The 17,264-nt window shown below is 23.5% G+C and overlaps 5 protein-coding genes across 5 annotated transcripts; 1 reads left to right on the plus strand and 4 right to left on the minus strand.

Moving 5' to 3' along the window:
- Window positions 1-907: 907 nt before the first annotated feature.
- On the plus strand, window positions 908-1,933 carry DICPUDRAFT_147384 (uncharacterized protein; the record flags this gene model as incomplete). Its single annotated transcript, XM_003283612.1, has 1 exon — window positions 908-1,933. The coding sequence occupies one exon, from the start codon at window positions 908-910 to the stop codon at window positions 1,931-1,933; it is 1,026 nt and encodes a 341-aa protein (XP_003283660.1).
- Window positions 1,934-2,069: 136 nt separating this feature from the next.
- Window positions 2,070-2,648, minus strand: DICPUDRAFT_26223 (uncharacterized protein; the record flags this gene model as incomplete). The annotated part of the gene is made up of 2 exons (XM_003283639.1): window positions 2,070-2,346; window positions 2,449-2,648. The coding sequence occupies 2 exons, from the start codon at window positions 2,646-2,648 to the stop codon at window positions 2,070-2,072; spliced, it is 477 nt and encodes a 158-aa protein (XP_003283687.1).
- A 2,441-nt stretch (window positions 2,649-5,089) lies between these two features.
- Window positions 5,090-8,444, minus strand: DICPUDRAFT_147386 (uncharacterized protein; the record flags this gene model as incomplete). The annotated part of the gene is made up of 5 exons (XM_003283640.1): window positions 5,090-5,268; window positions 5,805-6,322; window positions 6,392-6,630; window positions 6,702-6,830; window positions 6,909-8,444. The coding sequence occupies 5 exons, from the start codon at window positions 8,442-8,444 to the stop codon at window positions 5,090-5,092; spliced, it is 2,601 nt and encodes an 866-aa protein (XP_003283688.1).
- Window positions 8,445-10,302: 1,858 nt separating this feature from the next.
- DICPUDRAFT_26275 (uncharacterized protein) lies at window positions 10,303-11,846 on the minus strand (the record flags this gene model as incomplete). Its single annotated transcript, XM_003283641.1, has 4 exons — window positions 10,303-10,550; window positions 10,677-10,796; window positions 10,873-11,623; window positions 11,691-11,846. Coding segments are annotated over 4 exons (1,275 nt in total), but the record flags the coding sequence as incomplete, so codon positions are not given.
- Window positions 11,847-12,726: 880 nt separating this feature from the next.
- Window positions 12,727-16,625, minus strand: DICPUDRAFT_44981 (cullin). The gene is made up of 6 exons (XM_003283642.1): window positions 16,390-16,625; window positions 15,650-15,829; window positions 15,251-15,572; window positions 14,778-15,146; window positions 14,469-14,696; window positions 12,727-14,397 (listed from the first exon to the last, which is right to left on the minus strand). Exons 2-6 carry the CDS (start codon window positions 15,790-15,792, stop codon window positions 13,138-13,140), a joined length of 2,322 nt encoding a protein of 773 aa, XP_003283690.1. The 5' UTR covers window positions 15,793-15,829; window positions 16,390-16,625; the 3' UTR covers window positions 12,727-13,137.
- Window positions 16,626-17,264: the final 639 nt, after the last annotated feature.

Raw genomic sequence — 17,264 nt, forward strand, 5'->3', positions numbered from 1 at the left:
GTTTTAATTTTTTTACAAAGGAAGCTGTGGCGTTTTGGGAAGGGGAAAAAAAAAAAAAAAAAAAAAAATTGTGGGGGTCCCAAATACAAAAAAAAAAAAAATAAAAAAATTTTTCTCTTTTTTAAACCTTTTTTTTTTTAAAAATTTCTGGGGGGGGGAGGGTGGATTGGTTCCCAATACCCACCCGTGGCCTGGAGCATTTTTTTTTTTACCAAGGGGGGGGGAATTTTTTCGGATATTTTTTAAAAAGGGGTTTTTTGTATTTTTTTTTTTTTTCAGAAATTTAAAGTTAAAATTTTTTTTTTAACTTCCCCAATTGGCCAAAATAAAATAAATATAATTGAATAACGATCGATTCCCCCAATCTTCCAAGATTTTCGACGCTTGATTGTTAAAAGGTTACCAATCTATCAAATTTCAAATTTTTTATATTGCTCACACAAAATCAAACCATTTTTTTTTTTTTATTTTTTTTTTTATTTTTTTTTTTTTATTTTATATTTTTTATTTTAAATTTTTATTCCAAAATTATTTTTATTTTTTATTCATATTTTATCTTATTTTATTTTTATTTTATTTTATTTTTAAAAATAAACAATTATAAATTATTAAGTGTACTAATCAAAACCATTTTTAAATTAATAATAGTTTAAAGATTATTATCTTTTAAATTTATTGAGTATGACTTTTTTTTTTTTTTTTTTTATTTTTTTAAATTAAATTTAATTTTTTTTTTTGCAATTTTTTTTTTAAATTTAATTTTTTTTTTTTTTTCATCATATTAATAATAAGTTTCATTAGAGTATTGTTTCGATAATATACTATAAAACCAACATAAATTCTAAATATATTATAAAACCCATAAATTTGAAAAGATTTTTTTTTTTTTTTTTGTGAATAATTAATAATGAAAAAATATAATATTGTTTTATTTAAAGATATACCAAAAGTTTTATTAGATAAATTAAACTCACGTTTCAATGTTGAACAGTTTAAAGTTGTCGATAAAAATAATTTAGAATTGTTTAATAACAAGGTAATGAAATCAGATGCAATCATTGGAGCAAATTGGCCAATATCAACTGCGCTAGTAGAGAAATCACCATCATTAAAAGCAATCTCAGCATTAACTGTAGGCTATGATGCATATCCATTGGAAATATTAAATAAAAGGGGTATTGCATTGATGAATACACCAAATGTATTATCAGATTCATTGGCTGATATGGCAATTGGTTTGATGTTATCATCTGCCAGAAGAATTGTAACAAGTAATGAAAGAGTCAAGAACGGAGAATGGGTACATGGCGTTGGCGATTCGGTCACCTCCAATTGGTTTGGTGAAGAGGTCCATCATAAAAAAGTGGGCATTGTAGGATGTGGTAGAATTGGTGAAATTGTCGCTAAACGTTGCTTTGGTTTTGATATGGATATTAGTTATTACACAAGAACTAGACATCCATCTGTCGAAGAGAACTACAATGCTAAACATGCATCATTGGAACAAATAATCAAAGAATCTGATTTCATTATCAATTTATTACCATTAAGTAAAGAAACAGAACATCTCTTCACATACGAACAATTTAAACAAATGAAAAGAACAGCTCATTTTATTAATGTGGGTAGAGGTAAAACAGTTAAAGAAGATGATTTAGAAAGAGTATTACAAGAAAAGTTAGTTGCTGGTATTGCATTAGATGTTTTTGAAAAAGAGCCTCTTCCAAAGCAATCACCATTAATGAACCACACCTCATGTATTTTATCTCCCCATGCAGGTAATGCCACAAAAGAAACAAACTATTTAATTGCAGAGTTGGCCGTCAACAATTTAATTAATGCTTTGGATGGATCAAGTTTCGATAATTGTGTCAATTTTAAAGATATTAAAGATAAAAGTCCATTGATTAATAATAAAAACAAAGGTGCTTAAATTTAAAATATATATATATATATAAAAACTATTTTTAAAATTTAATTTTATTTATCTAAATTGGTTTTATATGTTCAAAATAATAATAATAATAATATTAATAAACAATAATAATTATTGTTTTTAAATATTAGTTTTATTTTAAAAGGGTAACTTTTGATTTATCTAAAGAAACTGAAAATGAACCATCCATTTCTTTAAACTGAAAATTATTCTTTTTTAAAAATTCCTTTACACTAGGTTTGATTTTAGCAAGATTGTCTTTACTGTGATTTCCTTTGCCTGTAATCACCACTAGTGTACCAGTATATTTTTCTTTATTTAAATTATAAATTCTTTCATTTAAATATTTTAATGATTGTGCTACAAATAAACCATGTAAATCGATTGTATATTTATTTTTACCTTCATTACTGAAAAAAATTAATTTATATTAATATAGTATTATAAATATATTTTATTATTGTTATTATTTTATTGTTACTATATATTTTTAAGATGTTATTTATAATTACCATATTTTAAAAATTTGATCACAAAAATCATCAACAGTTGGTTGTACCAAATGATTTTTTTTTTGTTTTTTTAGTTCAATTATTTCTTTTTCTAATTTTTTGTGCAAAGTGTCCACATCAATTATTTCTTCTTTGGTGACTGATAACCTACTCTTAAAAAGAAAATATAAACCTACAGCTGCCACAGCAGCGAATACCATTGCCATTTTTATATATTTTATTGAATGGTTTATTATATTGATAATATTATTGGTGTTATTATTATACTAATTACAAATATAATTTATAAATATAAAAAATTTAAAAAAATTAATATAAAAAAAAAAAAATTTGTTTTTTTTAAATTAAAATTTTTTTATTTTTTATTATGTTAAAAAAATTAGAGATAAATCTCGATATAAATTTTATTATTAAAAATTTTTTTTTTTTGAATTAATATTAGTAATGTTGAGGAAATATAAATATAATTTTTTTTTTTTTAAAAGATGATTTCTAATATGGTTTGTATTTAGATGTTTATCAATTTTCAGGTAGTTGCTACAGTTTGTTAATTAATTATATGAGTTTTACCACACTGCATACAAGTTGGGCACAGTCAACCGGAGTGGTAACTTGTAGGAAATTCGTTCAACCACTTGGCGATCATTGCTCCCTTTTATACTTTAATAAAATCACCCAAAAGATGAAATCTTAATAAACGTATTGCAAGAGGCGAGATTCGAACTCGCGAACCGACAGGATGAGATCTTAAGTCACACGGATTTAACCAGGCTTTCCTACCCTTGCTTTTTATATATGTAAATAAAAAGCAGATGACCAGGAAAAAATTAAATAACAAAAAATAACAATCAAAATTAAATTACTAAAAATTCTTTAAAAAATAAATGTAAATTAAACCTTTATACAAATATTAACTGTGTGATTAACACCTTTATTTATATTGTTTTGTAATAAAAATTAAATTATAAAATATGAAATTAAAAATTAAAAATTAAAAAATTTATACAACATTATTAATAATTATATTATTAATAATATGTTAGAATCCGAGATATCTAACACTAGAGAAGTTTAGCGAGATATGGAATTCAGATATATTTAGAGTGAAAATACCAATACACCTGGAAAGCTACAAAACTTTATCGATGAATTACAAATAAAAATTAAATAACAAAAATTACTCAACAAAATTAAAAAAATAAATTTTAAAAGTCGTGTTAACCTTTGCGCCATTCTTATTGAAGGGGTAAGTCAAAAATTCGTGGTTAGCAATTAATACAAAAAAAACATTAAAACCTCATGAAACTTCCCTTTTGAATGGAAAAGTGCAGAAATCATCAAAAACGAAGCTTACTCACTCCAAGGAAACAGTTTCAATAAGAACTACCAGGAGAAGACCTTTGAAAATAATAAAAGAAAAAGAATTCTCAATGAAATACTTCTCAAGCTATATAAACAGAGGATAAAGAAAATTATACTTAATAATCAACATTAATAAATAATCATAAAAAGAATTTTTAAAAAAATAAAAAAATAAAAAATAATAAAAACATAAACATTTTATATAAATTTTATTTTATTTAATTATTTGATCTTAGTACCTTACAGTTTTATTTGGTATGTATTTTATAATTATATGGGGTTTACCACACTTCAATAAGTTAGGCAAAATAACGTCAATTCTTGTTTTTTTTTTTTTTTTTTAAAAAATAATTACTTAATAATATAATATATTATTAGAGACAGTGTTTTATTATTTTTTTTTTTTAAAGTGAGATAGTGTTTTATTTATTAAAATTTAAGAAGTAGTAAGGGTTGAAATAACCAATCTAGTTTATCTCTTAAATTTTTGTTCAATAGCATGTGATTTCGGACTACCTTTTTTTTTTTTTTTTTTTTTAAAAGTGAAGATGATTCTTAATATATTAAGTCATCAGTTTGTAGTGGTTTTGATTGGTGTGGATATTTGTCTAACATTTCGAGGAAAACCTGCAGAGACTGGGTTTGGAACCTGGAGCGGTAACTTGTAGGAAATTCGTTCCCTCATTATATCTTGTAATGAACAAGGATCATTACTCAATAATAATCAATATTAATTAATAATAATTAACAATTATTTTAATTCATCAAAAAGAATTTTTAAAAAAAATAAATTTTTAAAAAAAATAAAAAAATAAAAATAATAAAAAAACTTTTTAGTTTTCGAATTTTACAAAAACATAAACATTTCATATAAATTTTATTTTATTTAATTATTTGATCTTAGTACCTTACAATCTACCTAAAATACTTTTTATTCGAAATCACATAGAAGATAAAATCAAAATAAAGATATTGCAAGAGGCGAGATTCGAACTCGCGAACCGACAGGATGAGATCTTAAGTCACACGGATTTAACCAGGCTTTCCTACCCTTGCTTTTTATATTTTTTTATTTATTCACTTTTAGCAGGTAATTTTTATAAAAATAGTAAAAACAGTAATATAATTTTGGTTCCAAGAATTTAGATTATTTGATTCCAAGAATTTATATAGCATATTAATTTATAAATTTTAAAAAATTAATTCAAATATATCTTTTAAAAAAAAATAATATCAAATTTTATTTTTAAAAATTATTATTAAAAAATAGGGGTAAATTTTAATGACCCCAGTGTTTTTTATGTGGATCTGAGTGATGTTTTTTTAATTTTCCCCAGTGGCTTTGTTCATTTTTACCCCATGAAGAAACACCATTTTCACCAAAAGTATCAGAAATTGAACCAGAAGCCATATTTAATTTAATTGAGGATCCAGCACTAGAAAGAGAAATAATTGAATCTTTATATAAAAAAAATTATTCAATTATTAAAATTTTTCACCAAATTAATTTTTTATATTTATTTATACTTACTAAAGATCATTTTTTTATGTTTATTAAATTTTGTTTTTTTATTTGTATTTATTTATAATTAAATTTTTCTAAATTATTTATAATTTTTTTTTTTTTTAAATAAATATTTTGAAATAAGATTTTCTGATATGGGTAACACACTTTTTAAAAAAGACTTTAAATAATAATTAATAGAGAATAAAATAATTCCCCATATTAAATAAGGGGAGCAATTAAAAACCAAACAGTTTTTGATTTACGTATACATAAAAATAAAAAATCTATATTTCTAAAATAATTCAATATTTAAAAATAATTAAAAGCTTAATGAATTGGTTGCAAAGAAATAAAATTTTGAAAATTTTAAGGTTTGTAACATTATATTTTATTTTAATTATTTTATTTACAGTTTTAAACTAGTTATCAGTTTTCACCTAATACACACTAATTTAAATGCGATTAATGGGAAGTTACTGAGTTTTACAAACAGGAGGTCTCATTTGGGACCTCTTTCTTTGATGCTCTAAATCCAAAGGTGGGGGAGGTTCGGTGCTTAGAGGCAATTCTAATAGTGGTAGTGGAGGACTAACAATTTCATCGCTACTATTAATAGAGTGATTAGATCCTAAGCTATTATCTATACCATTATTATTATTCATATTATTCATATTATTCATATTATTCATATTATTATTCATATTATTATTCATATTATTATTCATATTATTATTCATATTATTATTATTATTATTATTATTATTATTATTATTATTATTATTATTCATATTATTAGTGTTATTATTATAATTAATATTATTATTGTTTTTATTAGTGCTACTTTCGTTATCATCAAGAGAAAATGATTGGATTTGATCTAAATTTTCATTATGACTATTTTGTGTTTCTTTATATTTATAATATTGCTCCAATGGAATTTGTGTTTCTGAATTAAAATTGATAAATGAATAGTTTAATAGTGGTAAATATGGATATGTGTACATTCTAAATAAAAAGAAAAAATCAATTAGAATTTAAATAGACATTGGGTATAAGTTTGCAATAAATATTTACGGATAGTATATAGGCATGCCCTTGATACTATAATAAACATGACCTTTGTCTGTTACATATGGAGTTGGCTCGTGTTTAAATAATGGTGAGTAATCTGTGTTTTTTGGTAATAAATCTTTAATTTTAGGGTCATTAAAATCAATTGTTTGAGGACTAGGTGAATGTGAGGAGGGTCTAGACTCTTTAGTTGGTATTGGCTCGATTTTATCTAATGGAAATTGTTTTTCTTCAACTAAAACCTGTAAAAAAAAAAAAAAAAAAAAATTAGTTTTCAAATGCAATTTTATTATTTATAAAATAATTAACATACCATTTGATTATTATATAATTTTATAGCATCGACACGTAAAAAAGAATGTAGAGGTTGAGAAACTGTACCACCATCATAATTGAATAACTCAACATCATTTAAAGCCAAATGAAATAATTTGCATACCCTCTTTTTTTTTTTTAAATAAAAAAAAAATAAAAAATTAATAAAATAAATTGAATAGATAATTTTTAATTACAGACATACCTTTTTTAAAGCATAAAAAGTTTCATTTGAAAATGCATAGCTTTTGGTTATATTTAAACAATGTTTTATATCAGAAGATTTAATAAAGAACAATGCGATTGGAATTTGTAAATCAATTTCACCCTTGTCATTCACTTTTCTAATGATATCTGGAGAGCCACCGTATATTTCCTTGAATGTTTTCCAGACCTCCAATGGTACAACAGTAAAATCTTGATGTTCGTTTATATCGCTTTTTAATAACTGTTCAACTCCTGCACCACCTCCATCACCATTGATCGAATCTAAAAGATGATGATTTGAAATCTCTCCCATTTGCTTCTTATTATAAATTCCTTTTTCCCATTTACTATACCAAATTTGATTTACAAGAGCCCATTTTTTATTTTGAATTTTTGGTGTTGATTTGATAATTAACTTTAATTGATTTATTTGTTCACCTGTTAAATCATCATTTTTTTGTGCATATGGTTTAATGTCGTCGTTTAAAATTGATTCATTTCTAGTTTGAATTTGTAATTGTAGTTGCTGCTGTTGTTGAGGTGGTGATTCTGAATGGAATTTTAAAGGTTGAACATGTATTGATTCATCATGGAACATAACATCATTATTATTTTTTAAATTGGTTGATACTGGTGTTGGTATGGTATGTGGAAAAATATTTCTATTATGTGACTCTGTTATATTATTACCCATATTATTCACATTATTATTATTATTATTATTATTATTATTACTATTACTATTATTATTATTTTTTTTAAAATTATTTGTTAATGATAATAAATCATTTTTAATTTTTTTAATTTTTAATTTTTGTTCTTCATTTAAATGATTATTTGAGGATTCCAATGCTGATAAATTTAAACTTAAAATTGTTTCTAAACAAACTTTTTCGGTATGTTTTGGTCCTGTTATTGCATTTAAACCTACACCACAACTTTCGCAATATCTAACAATACTAAAATTCATCAAACACTGGTTGATGTGATGTTGAAATTCACAAAACTTCATTTCCATAAAACATTTATTACATTTCCCTAAAACCTGTTGACATCTTAATCTATGTGATGGGATTTCGATAAAGTGAACCAATTCTTTGCAATATTTACATGATACCAATCTATATTGATATAATTCTGGTTGGTTCTCTATAAATCCCGGTTCATTGGTATGTTTATGGTTATTATCGATTTGTAATTCTATAAACTCGTCATTTATATTTCCAATCTCATTTATTATAAACTTTGGTGATTCTGTAGATAATTTTGGGGGACCTGATTCTGGGGGTGCGGTTGTTTGTGTTGTATTGATATTATTTGGTGCTATATTATTCATATTTATATTGTTTATATCAAAATTACCACTATCTTTTAAACCACTACCGAATATTTTATCTGAACTGCTGCTATTATAAAAATTTAAATTATTATTGCTATTACTATTATTACTACTGGTATTTGTAATATTACTAAAACTATTATTTAAAATATCGTAGCTATAGTTTAAGCTACTATTTGGAGGTGGTGAAGACATTTAAAAACATTTATAAAAATATATTATTTATTTATATATATAAAAAAAAAAATTTTAAAAAATAAAAAAAAAAGGAAAAAAAATTATTTATATTTTTTAATTAATAATTTATAATTTGTAACTATTATTTTTTATTAATTTTATTTTAAAAAATGAAAAAAAAAAAAATTCAAAAAAAAAATTCAAAAAAAATTCAAAAAAATAAAAAAATTAAAATAAAAAAAATTAAAAAATAAAAAAATTAAAATAATTATTAAACTTGTAAGATTTCCTAATTTAGTCGAATGATTTCATAAGAGTTTCTGCCATTGATTCGCTTTCGTTATTAAATAGGAGTAAAAATAAAAATAATGAGTTTTTTTTTTTTTTTAATAAATAGGTTTTGTTTTTTTTTTATTTTTATTTTATAAAAATAGAATAATTTTTATTGATTATAATAGCTATTATTCACATATATTTATTATTATTTGATTTTAGCTAAAATTCAGTATTATTATTTTGGTGGAAGAGGAACCTGGACTCTTCTTGGTGGGGGGGCTGGTGGTGTTGCATTAAAATCATTATTGTTCATTATATTAGGGGAATTGGATGGAAGAGATGGTAAAACTGAATGGATTCTTTTTGGTGGTGGAGGAGGTGGTGTTGAATTTACAAATGGTTGTTTATTAGCTGCTGTAGTACAAATTTCAGGATGAATTGATTTTGGTCTTGCTGGTATAACTGGTGGAAGATCAATGTTATTATTATTATTTAAAACTGGTGTTGGTGGAGTTGGTGGTGGAGTTGGTGGTAGTTTTTTGGTTGGTGGAGTTGGTGGTAGTGCTTTGGTTGGTGGGGTTGGTGGTAGTGCTTTATTTGATGGTTTAGGAGTTGGTGGTAATGATGGAGGTGATGGATTATTATTTGTATTAATATTATTTATATTATCTGCATTATTTAAATTAGTATTTTGAACTGGTGGCAATACTGAAACACCATATTTAGTACTACTATTTATTGTTGAGGTCTGAATATTATTTGTTGGTTGTGGTGGTTGTGGTTGTTGGTGTTGTTGTGGTGGTGATGGAGGTGATGTATTGACTTTAATGGAACCCATTGAGGTGCTATTGGAATTTGTAATTGAAACAATAAGTGGATCTGAACTTATTGGTTTTAATTCAGGTAATACTACTGTATCACTTGATGATGTCGAAAAATTTGAACTACTTGACGAAGTTGAAATAGTTGATAAATGCTCATTACGAGTAGAGATAGAAGGTGAATTATTTACACTGCCATTGCTACCACCAAGTTTATTTGATGAACCCTGTCTTTCTACTTTAGCTGGTGAAACATTTGGAGAATTTTGGATATATGTTTTACAAAAATCTAATAATGAAGTGTTTCCTGAGCCTGTTTTTGAAAGAGTAGGTGGTTCTTTTTTAATTTCTTTAGGTGAAGCTGTAGTGGCTGGAGTGGCTGGAGTGATTGTTGGCTGTTGTGATTGAGGTGGTAGTTGTGGTAGTTGTGGTGGTAGTTGTGATGATGGATTATCTAAAGTTAATTTTGGTGAAACTGGTCTTGGTGGTGGTGGCATTGATGGTAATTGAGGTAACTGTACATTTGGTTTATTATTACTATTTACAGCTGATAATGATGGTGAAGTTTCATTTATTTGAACTGTAGATAAATTTGGAAGAGTGGGTATATCATTCATTGAATTTGAATTTGAAATTGTATCAGAGTCATCTGAATCACTTTCAGAATCCACATTAGAATCCTCAGTGTTTGTAAACATTGGTGGAGCAATAAGAACTTGATCAGAAACATTAGCAGATGAAGATTGTTGTAAGAACTCTGCTGTTCTTGAAGTGGAAATCGAAAGATAATTGTAACAAGCTTTACAAACCCTAACATCTTTTTTATTTTGATCTAGAGTCCATTTTTGGTCTGAACATTTACCACAAACAACATTTCCACAATTTCTACAATGATGTCTTCTTCTAATTGTAGTAAACTTTATCTGGCACTCCATACACTGTAATGCTTCGCTATCTGGTACCCAAACTGGTGCACTTTGTAATGTAACCTCTTCTTTTTTTAAAATATTAAGTGATGAACCATGTTCTAAAAGTTTTTATAAATTTTAAAAATTAATAAATTTTAAAAAAAAATAAAAATAAAAATAAAATAAAAGTATTATATACATACGGCTATATTGTTTATTCATTCTTGTAATTGAGCCCTCATTACTTGATAAAAAGTTTTGAGCATCCTCAATTGATTTTGTCCAACTTTGTTTTTCCTGTTCACTTTCTGCAATTAAAGTAAATGATTTAATTGAATGAATAATTTGAAATGAGTTTTTAAATTCTGTGTACATGATTTTTTAAAAAATAAAGATAATTAGTAATTAGTTTCTATAGTATAGTTTAAAACAAATACATACTGCTATCATCTAGTTTCGAGAGTTTTGAACCATGTAATAGTAATAAACGATGAAATTTATAAATTGGAGCCCCTACAGTTTCGATTTTAGTACCATAAACTAGTGCATCACTAAATAAAATAAACCAACGCTTTTTATGATCTTTTCTACAAACTTTAGTTAAATAACCTTCACGAATAAAAGTTCTTAGTGGTGCTAATAATGGTGGGCATGCGCCAGTGAATCTTTTTTGAATTGATAAAATCTTTTCCATTTTTTGTTTTTCACGAATTGATTCATTTACAATGTTAGCCACTTCACTAATTGATTCCAAGGCTTTATCCACATCTTTATAGTCTGGTGATTCTAGTGGAGTATATTGAATTAATGATTGTAAAAGTAATTTGTAACGTGGAATACGTTGTACTGGCATAATTAATAGTGAGATTAAATCCAAACCTGTTCCATTCTCGCTATTCTTTTTCTTTAAAAACATTGATAAATCTTTACTTTCCTCCGTCTTTTGTTTTAATCTTGCTATAGCCTTATCGTAATTACTGCAATATTCTGTATATAATTTAAAATATGGTGAGAGTCTAATAAAAATCTCTCCCAACTTTTTACTTTGATACCACTGTGTCATTTTATCTTGAATTTTAATAGAAAGTTCTTTGTTAATTGATAATAAATCTTCAATGTGTCCAAAAATAATATTGATTGATTTTGGTGATAATAATGGGGGATTGATTGCTCTTAATGGTTTTAAATAATGCTAAATATATAAACAATTAATATAAAACTAAACAAATAATTAAATAACCATTATAATTAATACTTACAGATACAATAGTTTCTAAATTTTTAACATAAATTAATTCTGTATCTAAAATTTCCTTAGCAACTTTATCTCTGTTTATTTCTTTTGTTACAAGTTGTTTATATCTTTTTCTTGACACCCATGCTGCACATAAATTACCCAATAATTGATTATTCATCTCTTTTGTCATTTTTATACTATTATTTTTAATAATAAAATTTAATAATTATTTTATTTTATTTTATTATTTTATATTATATTATTTTATATTATGTTATATTATAATTTTTTTATGTTTGGTGAGAATAAAAATAAATTTTTTTTTTTTTCTTTTTTCTATTTATTTTTAATAATTAAAAAAGTAATATTATATTTGTCGTTATTATATTATAATTGTTTGGGTGGTAGTGTGGTGATGTTTATGTGTGTTTAATAATTAGCTGTTTATATTATTTATTTAAGTGGAAAGATAAATAAAAATTAATTTTTAAATTTTAAATATTTGTCTATCTTTGGGTTGGTGTGTTAAGTGTTGAGAAATTAAGTTCTATTGAAATAATTAACACAATTAAACAAAACAATAAATAATATGTTTATTTTAATAATAGTACAATATTTTGTCTTTTCAAAGTAAAAATAAAAAAAAAAAATGGTATTAATAAAAAAAAAAAAAAAGAAAAAAAAAAAATAAAATAAAAATAAAATAAAAAAAAAAAAATTAATTTTTTTTATAAAATATCTTTTTTTTTTTTATTTTTTTTATTAAATGTTTATATAATTGTTGGGGTAATGATTATTGTAAATAAAATATAAACAAACATAAACAATGATTTACTTTTAAAAAATATTGATTATATACAAAAAAAAATAGTTTATAATAATGAATTAATTTATTTAGTAATAAAAAAAATTATTTGGGGGGGGTTTGAATAAAAAAATAGGTGGAAACCGTCATAAAAAAAATTTTTTAAAAAATTAAAAAAAAAAAATTAAACAATCACCTATCTAGATGAAGACACCTTCGTCTGAAAGTTATTTTTACGAAATTTTTTTTTTTTGTTTGTGCTAAAAGAAAAAGAATATGAAAAATAAAAATAACCAGTATTGCATATTTTTTTTTAATCAAAAAATTTATTTATATAAAAAAAATTTTTAAAAAAAAAATAATAAAATTTTATTTATTATTTGATTTATCTTGTTTTTTGTTTGATAATGGTTAGATGAAATGAGATATGGTATTATTAATTATTGACAATTGTATTTTTTTTTTATCATTATATAAATATTATATATAATATAATATTTATTATTGTTATTGTTTATATTATTATTATTATTATTATTATTATTATTATTATTATTATTATTATTATTATTATTATTATTATTATTATTATTATTATTATTATTATTATTATTATTATTATTATTATTATTATTAATAATATTATTATTATTATTTTATTATTTTATGCAATATAAGAATACATATCTTTACTATTTTCCATTCTCATTAAATATTCTTTTTCAATTAATATATCAATACATTTCTTTATTACATTAACTTTTGGATTGAATCTAGTTTGGAGTTGAGAGATTACTTCAGACATTAAACTACTGTGGGCCAATTGTTTTCTCATTTTCATAATTCTAACGATTGCAGCTTGAATTTGAAGTTTTCTATCTTCTTCAACAGTTTTGTGAATTGAATCAATCTCTTCTTTAACTTGAGTGAGTACTGGAACATTGATGAAGACTTTTGTTTTTTTGTTTTTAAATTGTTTGTTTAATACAAATTTGGTGGTTTTAGAGAGTTCTTCGACGCCATCAAGTGGTGGTTCTGCAATGAGTACTTTTGATTTTGTAAGTGAAGTAAGGGTAACTTTTAAAACAGAATCGATTAATTGAGTAGACTCTTGAATTTCTTCAGCAGTTAAACTATCGTATTGATTATATTGTAATAAAACACCAATTTGATAAGTTGAACATTGTAAAGTATAACCACTCTTACTAGTTTGAAGGTATTTAGTTTTCAATTCACCTTTTGAAAGATGGTGTAACCAATTTAATTTACGACCAGAATGTTGATTTTGATAGAATTTTTGGAAGAGTTGTTCACAACCTTGTAACTCTTTGGGTATTGAAAAGTTTGTTGATGGTGGTTGAAGTGGCCAACTTCCGGTTGCTAATACTAATACACTAAAGTCAATACCGAGAGCTTGTCTTTCTACCTGTTCGATATGGTTATTGAAACGATCTAATAGCTCTCTTGATAATGACATATCGGTAAACATTCTTTGGAGTTTAGAGGTATACTCGTAGCCACATGTTGACTTTAATTTTCCGATCATTGTACCCTCTAAATCTTCGCTAGTACTAGTACCATGAATTAATCTCTTAGCCAACATTTTAGAGTAGAAATCTTGGAAAACATCTTTATCTTCGATATACTTGAATACAATCATTACATCATTTAAGATTTGTTCCATTTCTGATTCTTCTGGATTATTTGGGCTCTTCTTCAAAAGGAAATCGGTGAAACGAGCTAATAGTTCTGGTGATTTGGATGATGATTTGGCAGCTTGTGTAACTGCATTTTCATTTATAAATCTTCTGCATGCTTTATCTAATGAAGCAACAAAACCTGTATCACTTCTAAATGCACCTGTTACTAAATCATTGTATTTTTTAAAAACCTTTAATAGTGTTTCAATGTAAACTTTTGGTTCCTGTTAAAAAAATATAAAAAAATATTAATTAGAAAACTTTTTTTTTGCAGTACTGTAAAGTTATAACTTACAATTGGGCCACCGTTGGTTGCTATAGACGATACAGCTTGAAGACCAACAGTTTGGACATGTTTTTCTAGAGTTGCTCTTAATGGTTCCAAACCTCTTGGAATTCTTGATAATAATGAATACATACGAGTTAAATCTGAAATTTTATCTTTTTCTAATAACGATTGAAATTCGTTCCAAATAACTTCTACATGCTTTTCAATTAAAACTTTTTCACATTTTGCAATTAACTATAATAATTAAAAAATAAAATCATGTTAATAAAATTATATTTATACTTTTTTTTTATTTTTTTTTATTTCGATAGTTACTTCAGACTCTGTGTTTGGATGGAGATATTGTTGAACTCTTTTAACCTCTTCATTTAATCTAGTTTCCACTTTTTTCATATATTCTGCTACAGTATTTTCAGAGATGAATTTTGATGATTCGTTTGTATAATAGGTTTCAGTTGCTTGTAAAAATAATTCTTCAAATCCAGATTTATAAACTTGAAGAATGGTTTCTTTTGGTTTTTCTCTATTTAATCCTAAACTGACATATCCATTAATGACACCTTTAACCAAATGGGTATTGATTTGATAACCATTTCTTTCATTTTCAATGATATCCAATAATGAATTGGTTAAACGTTGTTTTAGTGGTGTAAATAAATAATCTCTCCAAATTACTAATGATAACTATATTAATTTTAAAATGTGCATAAGCAAAATGATAAATTAAAAAAAAATTAAAATTTTTAAAAAAAAAAAAATCTTTTTTGGAGGTTATAAAAATATCTTACAATAAAAATTTCATACACTTCTTTTTTACCATCGTCGATTTCTCTTTTGATCCAATATCTATTCATATATTGAAAAATATTGTTGATATATTTCATGGCTGATGTATAACGATCCCATTCTGTGTAGTAGTAGTTTAAAAGGGTTTCATCCATTTTTGTCTCTGTAACTTTTAAAATTGTGCCCATATGTTTCTTTAAAAACAAATTTAATCTATTATATAATTCTTCACCAACATAATTGGCCCCTGATGCTTGTTGTTTTGGCATTCCTACCTTTGTTGTGGTTTTTGATTGTGATGCTGCACAATAATCATAGACATAACTAAAAATATATAAAGTGATTATATTAGTATTGAATTCCAAACAACATATGTATCATTCTTGTTAATGAATACTTACGTATATAAAGCCATCCATTTGTTCTTTGGGAAGCCTTTATATAAATCAGTTATAATTTTATAAATGCCTTCCTCTAATTCTGGCCAAATATCATCGAGTTTAACATTTCTTTTGGTTGGTTGACTTGAAAGTGCTGATGACATCTTGATTTATTTTATAAATATATTAATATATAAGCTTCTATTTTTTTTAAATTTAAAAAATTAATAAAAATTTATAATGAAAAAAATACTAATTAGTGATTATTTTCTTTATTAAAACAAAAGAAATTAAAAGATAAATATAAAATTATGTATTGTTTGAATATAAAAATATGTGATTATTATTATTTGATAAAATAATGAGAGTGTGTGTGTTTTAAATTTATTTTTTAAAAAAATTATTTATACACAAAGGAAAAAAATAAATTAATGAACAAATATAAAAAATAAAAAAATAAATTAAAAAAAAAATTTTTAAAGTTTTTTTTTTTTTTTATTTTAATTTTTTTTTATAAATAAATTGTTTTTTTTTATATTTATTCATTTAATAATAAAAAAAAAAAATTGTGAGAGGATTGAGGAGATTTGGTTTTGAAAAAAAAAAAATTCAATATTCGTTATGGTTCTTTTTTTTGATAAACCTATATTAAATATTTTATCTCTGTATTTCTTTTTCTTTTAATTATAAAAACTGTATTGAAAATTAAATTATAAAAAACGAACAAAAAAAAAAAAAAAAAACGAAAAACCAATACCTACTTTTAATTTATAACTGTTTGTTGTAATATTATTATTTATGAATTTGCTTTTTGATTTCTTCCTATTTTATCTGATGATTCCTTTTAATAAGTGTTGATTTCTATATATTTTACTTTTTTTTTTTAATTAATATTTATAAAAATTATAGTTGTTTTTTTTTAATTAAAAAAAAAAATAAATAAAAAATAAAATATAAAAAAATTATTTAAAAGTGTAGAAAAAAATTAATAAATAATATGTATAGGAAGTATAAAAATTAATATTATAAAAAAAAAAATAATAATTATTAAAAAAAAAAAAAAAAAAAAAGAAAGAAAAAAATATTATTGAAAAAAAAATTAATAACTATTTTATTGAGGTGTGTTAAAGAGTGGGTGGAGTACACACAAACACACACACTTTTTAGGATATATCAAATTAAAAAAAAAAAAAAACACTCTTATAACACACACCTTAATATATACCCACATAAAAATTATTTTAAAATAAATTAAATTAACACACATATTTATTTTAAATGTTTGAAAAAGAATGTGTTTGTATATTTATATTCTTATACCCGTACATAATTCTAAATTTGTATAATATAATTAATATTTAATATTAAAAAACAAAACCTAAAAACAATTTTTTTATTTGTTGATACTATTTTCAATGATCTATTTTTAATAATTCAATATTAATTTTAAAAAGACACACCCACATTGGTGTGCACACCACTAAACCACACAATCACACAATCACTCTTTAAATATATTTATTTTTTTATTGCTAATATAAAACAAATAAATAAATGTTTTAAATTATACTTACAATATTAATGTAAATAAACAATATCATTGGTTTTTTTTATTATTTTTATTAATTTATTTTTA

This window comes from Dictyostelium purpureum (assembly GCF_000190715.1).
Source record: "Dictyostelium purpureum unplaced genomic scaffold DICPUscaffold_11, whole genome shotgun sequence".
NCBI classification, from domain to species: Eukaryota; Evosea; class Eumycetozoa; order Dictyosteliales; family Dictyosteliaceae; genus Dictyostelium; species Dictyostelium purpureum.

Excerpts from the sequence above, each read along its gene's own strand:
- DICPUDRAFT_44981 (XM_003283642.1), bottom strand. The coding sequence starts at position 15,792 with ATGTCATCAGCACTTTCAAGTCAACCAACCAAAAGAAATGTTAAACTC. Across the intron at positions 15,573-15,649 it reads AAATGGATGGCTTTATATAC|TTATGTCTATGATTATTGTG; the intron begins GTAAGTATTCAT and ends ATATATTTTTAG. Across the intron at positions 14,697-14,777 it reads ATCCAAACACAGAGTCTGAA|TTAATTGCAAAATGTGAAAA; the intron begins GTAACTATCGAA and ends TAATTATTATAG.